Source organism: Cnephaeus nilssonii (assembly GCF_951640355.1).
Source record: "Cnephaeus nilssonii genome assembly, chromosome: 7".
Taxonomy (NCBI): Eukaryota; Metazoa; Chordata; class Mammalia; order Chiroptera; family Vespertilionidae; genus Cnephaeus; species Cnephaeus nilssonii.
The window spans coordinates 60,226,123-60,238,187 of record NC_137078.1 but is presented as its reverse complement, the minus strand read 5'-3'; the positions used below and the strand labels follow the sequence as shown (position 1 = coordinate 60,238,187).

Below are 12,065 nucleotides of genomic sequence, written 5' to 3'. Positions count from 1 at the left end.
GTGCCTGGGAAAGGAAGATCTGGCAGACAGTCCACAGGAGTCTACTCATTGAGCTTTTCGTCTCTCTCCATCCTTTCTCTCTTCATAGCTGTTCTTTGCTCATACTCTCAAGCTGTGTTCACCTCTTACCTCTTTTATCCATCTCATGACTTCTCACTCTGTAACCGTAACTCACTGCTGCTGCCCAAAACGCGCCATGTTTCCTCATTCAAATGTTTCAGCTAATTCAAATGGTCTAAAATGCCCACGTTTCCAGACCAGGCCAGTTCATGGGCACTGTCTCGCTGAAGGACTGGATGCCCTGTGGTGCAGAGCCTGTGCTCGGGAATCTTCTAGACCAGTGGTTCTCAACCTTTCTAATGCCGTGACCCTTTAATACAGTTCCTCATGTTGTGGTGACCCCCAACCATAAAATTATTTTCGTTGTTACTTCATAACTGTAATTTTGCTACTGTTAATGAATCGTAATGTAAACATCTGTGTTTTCCGACGGTCTTAGGCGACCCTGCTAGCGGTTCTCAACCTGTAGGTCACAACCCACATGTTGAGAGCCGCTGATGTAAAGCCCAAGGCTGCACCCTTTGAGGGCTGTGGGCTGGGCGATTCCCCTGTGGGCACTGAACTGGGGCTGGCACCATGAGGAGATATAAAAGGATGGGCCTTCCTGAACTCTTCCGCCCTAAAACTCACTAGCCATAGCATGAGATCCTGGAGATTGCCATGGGATGCTGAGTGCATTTATCCAACTCCCACTGCCACAGAGGTCCAAGTGTACAATGGCTTACATAACTTAGAAGATTATTTCTTGGCCGAAACCGGTTTGGCTCAGTGGATAGAGCGTTGGCCTGCGGACTGAAAGGTCCCAGATTCAATTCTGGTCAAGGGCATGTACCTTGGTTGCGGGCACATACCCAGTAGAGGGTGTGCAAGAGTCAGCTGATCGATGTTTCTCTTTCATCGATGTTTCTAACTCTCTGTCCCTCTCTCTTCCTCTCTGTAAAAAAATTAATAAAATATATATTTTTTTTAAAAAAAGAAGAAGATTATTTCTTGACTAGAGGCCCGATGCACAAAATCGTGCAAGGGGCTCGGCCTTTGTAGCCCCAGCTGCCTTGGCCCTCGCAGCCCAGATGCCTCGCTGCCCCGAGGCCCCGCCCCCCACCCACTGGTCATTCTGGAAGGTTGTTCCAGAAGATCATTCCGCCGTCCAGTCTAATTAGCATATTAGCTCTTTATTATGTAGGATTTCATATAAAATGGGAATAAGCCGTCCAGAGCGGATTTGATGGGTCTATGGTGTTGGGGCCTACCTCTTTCTGCCTTCTGCTGTGTGATCCCGAGGGTGTTGGCCCATCCTCATGGACCAAGCGGGATTGTTACCACATTCCAGCCAGTGGGAAGGGGCGAAGCACTTGCCTTTCCTTTGCACACAGGAGTCGGACTTTGCCTACATCACTTCGCTCACGTCTTATCAGCCAGAACTTGGTTATGTGGCCACATGAAGCTTACAAGGGCAGCTGGGCGATGGAGTCTCTATTCTGGGTGGCCATGTGTCCAGCTGAAATTTGGGGATTCTATTTCTAAGGAGAAAGGGAAGAATGGATATTGGGGACAATGGCATGTTGACCCTCTCCACCATCCGGTGTGTCATCACCTCCTAGCACATCCCCCTAGGCCCTCTCCTTCTTCCCCACAGGTGCCATCGAGGACTGGGCCCTTACTGTCCTATACCCAGGGTCTGAGGACAACCTCCTCACTGATGCCCTCGCCTCCAGTCTCTCTCTCTCCAGCCCCCCTCTGTGAACATTCTAAAGGGCAAATCTGATCTGGCTCCATCGTTTAGAAATTCTTCAATGGCTCCCCGCTGACCACAGCAGTGAGATTTTAACTGCAGATTCCTGAATTCCTGAAATTACATGCAGATTTTGCAGATTTATGTGCATTTTTCTGAACAGAGCTTCAGGTTCTCAAAGAGGTCTCTGATTCCCCCTCAAGTTAGAGGATTAAGTCCAAATTCCTATCTCAACCTACAAGTATATCTACTAACCTTCCTCTTAAATCTACTCTTCAGCCACTTCCCCACATGCCACCTAAACTGGAGTCTTTCTGCAATTCTCTCTATGCCCAGACAGCCATGGTCTTTCACACTTCACATCTTTATACCTGCTGTTCTATCTAGAATGCCCTGGCAAACTCCTTCCTCTACCTCAGGGGTCCTCAAACTTTTTAAACAGGGGGCCGGTTCACTGTCCCTCAGACCGTTGGAGGGCCGGACTATAGTTTAAAAAAAAACTATGAACAAATTCCTATGCACACTGCACATATCTTATTTTGAAGTAAAAAAACAAAACAGCAAAAACACCTGCATGTGGCCCGCGGGCCATAGTTTGAGGACGCCTGCTCTACCACAGAGCAAGTGCCACCTCCTCTCTGAGGTTTCCCTGACTCCCTCTGGCCACAGCCCTCTTCAGACCTCCATTACTCATCCTGTTCACAGTCGTTGTCAGCCTGCATCTGTCTCCTTCACCCAAACCATGAACTCTAGAGTCCAGGACCCAGGGCAGATAGTCCACAAATGTTTGTTGAATAAGCATCACTCATTCCCGCCCCTCCCCCCACCCATGGAGTACTCTTTTTAAAATGCAAATCTGAGTGTTGCTTCCTGTGTTCCTATTTCCTTCAAATCCAATCTTGGTGCAGTAGCTTTCTTCCTGGCCTCATCTTGCAATCTTTCTTCCTTCCTATCTTTTTTTATTTCTTTCCTGGAACACTGAAGTTCTTTTAATGCCCAAATCAATGCCTCTTGTTTAGAGGTTTTATGCATGCTTCTTGCTCTGCCCCTCTTTGCCTGGCCAATGCCTATGCACCCTTCAGATAGCATAACTATTCTCAGGAAGCCCTCCTGGGCCCTCCCTACCCTCAGACCAGGCTGAGGGGCCCTCCTATGTATCCCCGTGCACCTTGTCCTTGCCAGTCACAACATGCATCACGTTGTTCTGTGATGACTTGTCTTCCTTCCCTGTTAAAGTTCCTGTCTACCTTGCTTATCATATATCCCCAGCCCCAAACACACTATTTAGAAGGGAGTGGGTATTTGATAAATCTGTGTTAAATGAGATCTAGGTAAGTCAATTTCTCCATCATAAATCTGGTTTTCAATAGCTTTCCATTGCCTTTATCTTATCTTTTAAAATATATTTTTATTGATTTCAGAGAGAGGAAGGGAGAGGGAGATAGATAGAAACATCAATGCTGCCTCCTGCACCTCACTTACTGGTGATCGAAGCCCACAACCCAGGTATGTGCCCTGACCTAGAATCGAACCATGACCTCCTGGTTTATAGGACGATGCTCAACCACTGAGCCACACCAACTGGGCTTTCCATTGCCTTTAGAGCAAAGCTTTATCATAACTTTAGGGCACTTTATGATTTGGTTCCATGTTTTATGAGTCTCACCTCTTCCCAATCTCCCCTTTCATCTCAGCATCTTACTCAAACTCTCTATGACAGTCCTATTAAACTGAATGAAGGCCCCCGAATGTCTGCTCTCCCATCGTTCATCCTTTGCAGCACCGGTTTCTCTGCCTGGCACACTCTAACCTCAGCTCACCTCTTACTCTTCCTTTTCTGGGTGACATCACTAATCTTTGTCTTCAGTTCCAGGAAGCCTCCCTTAACTTCCTCAGATTAGCTCTGGGGCCTGTTATTGACTCCCCTCTAGTATCCTGGGCTTCCTTCTCAGCGTTCTGTTTTCCCAAGTAGATGGCGAGGTGACAGTCGGAGCGGTGTCACTATGATAACTCTCATGCAAGTCTAGGGCCGGCACACCAGAAAAATTAGTGGAATAAACTATGTTGCCTGATCATATTCCTTACTATTGGCACATGTGTCCTGTCTTCCAAAAGCAGATTGTACACTCCATGAAGGCAGTGAGGAGGGCTTAGTACCTGTCCCCAGTCAGCCTGGTTATGTTGCTTGGAGGCTGAGCTGTCAGGCACTTGAGAAATCTGTTCATCAGTGGAGCCTTGGCTTATGGTCCTAAATAGCCAGGGTTTGGGATCATGATGACCTCAGACACCGTTTTCGTGGAAGAGGCCCAATCTGCTCTCTAAAAGCCGGTGCTGGGAACAGTGTCAGGCACCTGGTTGCTTTGAACAGATATTTGTTGAATGAATTCTAGAGCCAAGGGAGACAGGCTGTGCTGTTCATCGCACTATGTTCTGGGCGCAGACATTCCAGTGGAACGGGATGGTTGTAGGGGGTGAGATCATGTGTTCACGCTCCAAATTCAAGATTTAAAAAAAGCGTTAAAAATCTCAGAAAGGATGGACAAAGTGTTTTTGAAAACGACTCAATGAAAAACCAGGTTGCCTTCCTAGTAAATAAGCTGTTTTTAATAGCTGGACCCAAATGACATATTTTTAAAAAAATGTGACCAAATTAGTGAGATGTGACCCTAAAGTGAGATGCAGAAATGGACCCTAGACCAGCAGGTGTGGCTCAGTGGTTGAGCATCAATCCATGAACCAGGTCAGGGTTCCAGTCAGGGCATATGCCCAGGTTACACGCTCTATCTCCAGTAGAGGGTGTGCAGGAGGCAGCCTATCAATAATTCTCTCTCCCTCTCCCTGAAATCAATAAAAAAATATATAAAACAAACATTTAAAAAAAGAAATAGAGCCTAAATTGGCAACACGGGACACTGACCCCCATAATAGCAAATAAAACATTGTAAATTCCCAAGAACCAAGAGCAGAGAAATGCAAAGAAACTTTGAGACCCAAAGATTGAGGGGCAGCATTTTAATATAGAAACAGTCAAAGGCCAGAGCCCTACTACTCCAAGTGTGGTGTGGCCCAGCAGCATTGGTATCCCCTGGGAACTGGCTAGAAATGCAGGTTCTCAGCCCCCTCCCCTCCCAGCCCTCTGACATTCTAACAAGATCTCCGGGTGATCTGCACGCATATCAGTTTGAGAAGCACTGGAGTAGATTTATTAATGTGGGGGTTTGCTCTTAAAATATGCTTTTGGGGTCAAAATCAACCCATTTAAAGCATTGTTAGCTTATTATTTGCTCCATTCTCTCTACCTCTGAGCAACACCGCCATATGCCAGTGTCCTGCTTGGGGACTTTGAGCCTCTCTTATGAATCCCAGTGGAAAACTTCGGTAGTCAGTCTCTGTGGATTAAAACCGGATTCCCAAACTTCCATCAGCTGTGCCTTGCACAACACCCCCAGGAGGTAGGTTGTATAATTTTTGTTTTTAAAGACAATGAAACTGGAGCCCAAGGAGGTTTGGTGACTCACACAAGGGGCACCAAGCAAACAGGCGTTTGTGTTTCCAATGTGAGGCTCACCGGACTCTGCTGTCTCTCTTTGTCATATAAGGTGATTTTGTGCCTAAGAGACTTGAAGAAAAAACCAATTTGTAGATAACCCTGGGTGAGCTACAGCATGTGGGCCCTGGGATTGTGGAAGTGTAAGAAAGAACTGTCCAGTGGAGACAGATGTCACCCAGGATGGAAGGTTATGCAGTCTGGGACCTCGGAAACCTCCGAGCTTCATGGAGCGCTTGCTTTGCTCATGAAGGGTATGAGGGAAAGGAGCTGGGATTCCCACACGGCCATGGACACAGCGATGGAGGAAAGGAGCTGGGATTCCCACACGGCCATGGACACAGCGATGGAGGAAAGGAGCTGGGATTCCCACACGGCCATGGATACAGCAGTGGAGGGAAAGGAACTAGGATTCCCACACGGCCATGGATACAGTGATGGAGAAAAGGAGCTGGGTTTACCACACGGCCACGGATACAGCGATGGAGGGAAGGAGCTGGGATTACCACACGGCCATGGACACAGCTATGAGGGAAAGGAGCTGGGATTCCCACACAGCCATGGACACAGCTATGAGGGAAAGGAGCTGGGATTCCCACACAGCCATGGACACAGCTATGAGGGAAAGGAGGTGGGATTCCCACACGGCCAAGGATACAGCGATGGAGGGAAAGGAGCTAGGATTCCCACACGGCCACGGATACAGTGATGGAGAAAAGGAGCTGGGTTTACCACACGGCCATGGACACAGCTATGAGGGAAAGGAGCTGGGATTCCCACACAGCCATGGACACAGCTATGAGGGAAAGGAGCTGGGATTCCCACACGGCCATGGACACAGCGATGGAGGAAATGTAGTCTCTGGCCCCGGGAGGATCCTCAGTCGGTTCACTTGTTTCTTTCGGAAGAGCTGGCATACCTGCCTCTGCCTCAATACACATGATGTGCTTCACTGGATTGGATTTCCTGATTAATCCCAATATCCTTGGAGCAAACTGGAGCCACAGAAGGCCAGGACTGTCTGTCTGGCACTGACGCCAGTGTGCTTCTTTCTATCTTGCCTGAATTGAAGCTTTCTCTGTCCGCCCCAACTGAGCAAAGGCCCCACATAGGGTCTGCTCCTTTTCTCCTGTCTGCCAGGTGATTCTCCTCGGTCATCTAGAGAAGGATCGCAGGGATGACTGTAAATCTCCCCATCCTCCCTAGACATGCACATTCAAGGGGACATCTTCATGTGTGATGGATTAAAAAACACAGAGACGGTGCACTTTAAAATCCATGTAAAAAGGATTGTGTTTCTAATGTGCTCCTGCCCGCCAGCTCCCTACGCGGTGCTACACAGGGTAGAGTCAGGAAGAATTCCAGGCTGAGACAGTTAGGGACTTTAGATGACACCAGTGTGCCCGCCCGGCTCCTTCACCCAGCTCTGCAGCCTGCGTTGGGGGCTTGACCTAAGGCAAAACTACAAAGCATCCTAATGAGCAGAATGATACCCCAGGAATGTATGTGCATATCTGACATAGCTTCTTCTCTTGAGGGGCGGCCCTCTGGCTGTGACCCGTGCCCTCTCCAAGGGCGAGGGAGGAGTCCAGAGAAGGAGCCTTTTGTTCCCGGCTGCCAGTCCCTCCACAGCCCCTAGGGCCTCAGGGACCTGCCCTGCTCTGCGTGGGCCTGCAGAAGCTCAGCGATTTCCACATGGGCGGGCGGTTTCAGCGCGATAGACAAAGCTGTTCGGCCAGCCTGCAGCGGAGAAAGAGAAGGAGAAACACATTTTATCCTGCCTGCCTCCCGCCCCAGAAAGCAAGGGCGAGTTGGGAGCAGGGCTGTGCATAGGGCATAGAGTCTATTCCAAGCATCCAGAGGCCTAGGCGGGGAGGAGATTCAAATGGCACGAGAAGCATGAGAAACGGGCCCCTTCTACAGAAACAACATTCACGCCTGGGAGATTCACATCTATGGGAATAAAGTGTCTCTTGCTTTTAACACACTTTATTTTAAAAATGGAAAACAGAGGAAAGAAAAGAAAATAACTCTTCCATTTTTTTCCATTACACAGACCTAAATGGAAATTAGCATTTTGGTTTGTCTCCCTCTGTTCTTTTCTCTTGTCCAAATGCGTTATTGGTTTAAACAGAGGAATGACATTGTATATTAATTTTAAATCTGCTGGTATTTTGAACTTACCATGGCATGCTATATGATTTTCCCACATTCTTATAGTCATCAGAACACATCATTTTTGTTATTGGCTACATAACATTCCATAATTGACTGAATTGTTTCTCTTCTGTTGGAGACTTGGGTGGTTTCCAAGTCTTCATCATCATAAACTTAGTGCTGAAAGCATTTTCTCATTTCTAATTATTTTCTAAGGACCAGCTCTTAGAAGTGGGCATGTCCGTGGAAGGAAATGTACATTTTACCTCCTGATACATGATACCCTGGGGCTGTTGCAGCGATGCAGGGCGTTGCCGGGGCTGCTGTCTAAAGCGGCATGCAGCGGGGCTCTCGCAGGCCGCACCCGCGAGCGAGACGAGGGGAGGCGAGGGGAAAGGCCACCGTGACCCAGAGGACACCATCTGCGAGGGCAGCCACCGTCTTACGAGTGGGCTCAATCATGTCTCCAGAATTCTAAAACCTAGATGTGTCTGAAAACCACTATGTTGATAACTCATTTGCCAGATAATTTGTAATTTTTCGTTGTTCCTATAACCTGAGATGTCAAGAACCCTCCCTTGTGACAAGTAAAAATGACATTGCCGCCTAACCGGTTTGGCTCAGTGGTAGAGTGTCGGCCTGCAGACTGAAAGGTCCCAGGTTCGATTCCGGTCAAGGGCATGTACCTTGGTTGCGGGCACATCCCCAGTAGGAGGTGTGCAGGAGGCAGCTGATCGATGTTTCTCTCCCATCGATGTTTCTAACTCTCTATCCTTCTCCCTCTCTGTAAAAAATCAATAAAATATATATTTTTTAAAATGACATTGCCAAATCTCCCTGGAGGGCAAAATCGCTCCGGAGTGAGAACCACTGGACTAAGCCAACTGTGTTGACCACTTGGCTTCTGCCTTTGGGGGCCGTTCTCCCTCTGATGGGCTCCCCGCCTAACTCCAGACCTTCATGCTCCCTATTCCCTCCGGACTCTGCCTGGGAATGCCGAGGCCCCGGCTCCATGATGTGGTTAGTAGCTGTTTCATTTCAGCTCTCACTGCTCACCTGTTCATAAAAATGCAGCATCAACTGAGTACCTCCTAGATGCGGGACACAGGTTTTACAACATTACCGTATTTAGGTAGCATTTATTATCATCCCCATTTACAGGCGAGCATACAGAGGCCCTGAGTGATTAGCTGAATGGCCCATAAGCACAGTCACTGAACCCAGGTTCAAACCCAAGAGTGTTTGAAGTCCATGCTCCTAATAGTCACTGGAATTGTTTGAAGTACAACAGAGCCTTCCCGCCGTGACTGTTCCCCCACCTCCTGAAAGCAGCCGCAGCCTGACCTCTGTGTCTGACGGATCTCCAGAGGTGTCCAGGAGATGCTCAATTAATCCCTGACTATCCCAGCTAACCTGGGACTGCCGAAGCTCCTGCCCCTGTCCCACAGGCCTCCCGCCCAGGCCTCCCTGAGGCGACAGGAGTGGTCACTCCGAAGAGGGCCCTGGGCCTGCTCCCATGAAAGGGCTGCTCCTTCTCCCCCAGGGCGACCCTGCAGGGAGCTCATTCACGCAGATCCTTTGTCTGACTAGTAATAACAGGAGGTTCGTATTTCCAGCAGCCCTCCGCTGTGCTGTGCCTGCATGCATCTCAAGAGGGTCAGTGCTCTCTAATTATCCCACAAATAGCTTCTAGCTTTGGGACAGAGCTGGGGTTCCTGGGACCTTCAGACACTGAACTGGAGCGCTTGCTTCTGGTGTGCGATTTCAGGGACCAAGCAGCCTGACTCACTGATGGACCCATCGAGGATAGATCAGACGGGGCACCGTAGTGAGAGGTGCTGTCCCTGGGGAGGAAAGCGACTCTCTTCCCTCCCCAGGCCTTTATTCCTTTGGAACTATAGATGTTCTGAAAGTATACAGAGGTCTGTTTAAAGCATAAAATGATAGTGCCAACATTAAGGACACTAAAGTCAGACCCGGGCTTGAATTCCTGCTCCAAGAATCAGCGACTTGATAATCTACACCAGGGGTCCTCAAACTTTTTAAACAGGGGGCCAGTTCACTGTCCCTCAGACCGTTGGAGGGCCAGACTATAGTTTAAAAAAAACAACACAATTATGCACAAATTCCTATGCACACTGCACATATCTTATTTTGAAGTAAAAAAACAAAACGGCAAAAACACCCGCATGTGGCTCGCGGGCCATGGTTTGAGGACGCCTGATCTACACTAATAAAAGAGTAACATGCAAAATGACTGTACCTTTGCAACGCCCACCAGCCAATCAGGAGTGAGTATGCAAATTAACCCAACAAAGATGGTGGGTTAATTTCTATACACAGGCGCCAAGTGGCCGGGGGCGGGACGGGACGCTTGCGTCATCGCCATGGTGATGACGCAAGCACTCTGCACCACCCCAGCCGCTCTGGGCAGCGTGGGAAGGCAGAAAGGCAGCTCCGGCTGGAGCGAAGGCGGTCCTGGCAGCCAGGGGAAGAAAGGCCCATTCTTACACGAACCTTCGTGGATTGGGCCTCTAGTCCTATATAATAAAAGGCTAATATGCAAATCAACCGAAAGGCAGAATGACTGGCTGCTATGAGGCACACTGACCACCAGGGGGCAGACGCTCAATGCAGGAGCTGCCCCCTGGTGGTCAGTGCACTCCCACAGGGGGAACACCGCTCAGCCAGAAGCCGGGCTCATGGCTGGCAAGCACAGTAGTGGTGGCAGGAGCCTCTCCTGCCTCCATGGCAGCGCTAAGGACCCCTCAGGGGTCTCAGACTGCGAGAGGGCACAGGCCAGGCTGAGGGAACTTCCCTCCTATCCCCTCCTACCCCCAGTGCACAAATGTCATGCACCGGGCCTCTAGTAACTACATAAACTTTCTAGGCCTCTGTTTTCTTATCAGTTAAAAAAAATGGAGATTGCTGTATCTACCTCACGGGATTATTGAGAATAGTGAGTAATGCATGGATAGAGTTTAGTTCCTGTGAGTACTCTAGAAATACTGCCTGCTACAATGATCAGTCATTGGGTCATATCCTGACGATTTACTTCTGTAGTTTAGGGGTTCATTCATTCACCTGTTGATTCATTCACCTGATATATGGCGGACACTCTACTAGGTGCTGAGGATTCAGCAGGAAACCGGAAACATGGACCTTGCAATGTGACAACAATGATGATGATGCAGCAACTAAGAGTCTGTGTTTAGGAATTTGATGGAGATGGGTTCCACTTGCTGTGTGATCTGGGAGATGTTGCTTAACCCCTCGGTGCCTCCATTTCCTTGTGAGCAAACCAGCACCACAACCGAGTCAACCTCATAAGATAGTTGTGGGATTTAAATGAGATGGTCCATGGTAAATGCTTAGTACGGTACCTGGCACAGAGAAAGCGCTTGATATATATGAACTAGTATCATTATTGTCATTATCATTGCCACCACCATCATCATTACCATCATTGTCATCACTTTACAAGGAAGTTTATTTAAGAAGCATGCGGCTGGCATTGCAACTTTAAGCAGGTTGGCTTGGTGCAGCGGGTTATTCTGTAAGCGGATCACTGTCAGAGAGTAGGCATAATGTACACTTGGCTCCTTCATCCAGCCTTCAGGGAGTCCCCATGAGCAGCAGAAGCTCCCCATCCAAGCTGCTGTCTTAAAGCCCATATGCTGTTATTTCCATGACCAGAAGAGGTCATGGCCAAGGCCAGGCCCGGTTACATTCCCTCATGATGGTGTGAAAGGCTAGGGCTTGGGGTTTCCCAAATCCAAGGCTCTAAGCATTTACCGTGGGTCATCTCATTTAAATCCCACAGCAGGTCAATTCTGAGTCTGTTGCTATTGCCATGTGGTTCATTAAGTTCTGCTGGCTGGCAAGGCCCTTTACAGGAAGGGGAAGACCTACTTGTTAATCCCTAGGAGTCTCACCTTGTCTGTCAGGCTGCTGTCACAGGCCGGGTGTGCCAGGAGCAGCCGCACCATGTCAGCGTTGCCACGGTGACAGGCCAGCATGAGGGCCGACGATCCATCGTGGTCCTGCAGGTTGACATCTGCCTGGCAGCTCAGTAGCGCTTGGACCATGTCCTCCCTGTCGTGGCTGACTCCCAGCATCAGCGCAGTCTGGCCTCCCTGCACACAGAGCCCAGGGGTGGGTCAGGCTGCCACCTACAGGGCGGACTCCTCTCCTGCTTGGGTGTGCTCAGGGATAACTTCTCCAGAAAATGACCAGTGACTTGAATTTTCTTCTGCCCTTGGTATGGGACACATCCTTCTCCACTGGCACACTTCTACTGGTCCTCTAAGACACTAGACAAAAGCTACATCGTCTCTAAAGCCCTCTACCAACTCCCAGGCATGGGATTCACAACATGGCACTTACCACTTGGCATTTACAACCTGTCAATCTCTTTCTCGAGGAATGAAAGTTTTGATGGCAGGGACTGTCTTTTTCAGCTCTGTCTCCCCAGTGCCTCCCACCTGGTGTGTGCTGACACATGTCCAATGATGGAATAAGTGAGGGCCGGATGCTTCAGGACCATGGCTTCTTACTGCCTGCCCCAGC

The 12,065-nt window shown here is 49.1% G+C and overlaps 1 protein-coding gene across 4 annotated transcripts in view; it reads right to left on the bottom strand.

Annotated features, from left to right (window-relative positions):
* Positions 1-2,908: 2,908 nt before the first annotated feature.
* KANK4 (KN motif and ankyrin repeat domains 4) overlaps positions 2,909-12,065 on the bottom strand; it is a 71,554-nt gene continuing 62,397 nt past the window's right edge. For 3 of the 4 annotated variants that reach the window (XM_079776804.1, XM_079776805.1, XM_079776806.1), the window contains exons 9-10: positions 11,432-11,632; positions 2,910-7,079 (exon numbers count right to left, since the gene is read on the bottom strand). In XM_079776804.1, the coding sequence (XP_079632930.1) occupies positions 6,975-7,079; positions 11,432-11,632 (306 nt within the window). In that variant the 3' untranslated portion in view covers positions 2,910-6,974. Of the gene's footprint in view, positions 7,080-11,431; positions 11,633-12,065 lie in introns of all 4 variants that reach the window. The other variant, XM_079776803.1, reaches the window with a different exon arrangement.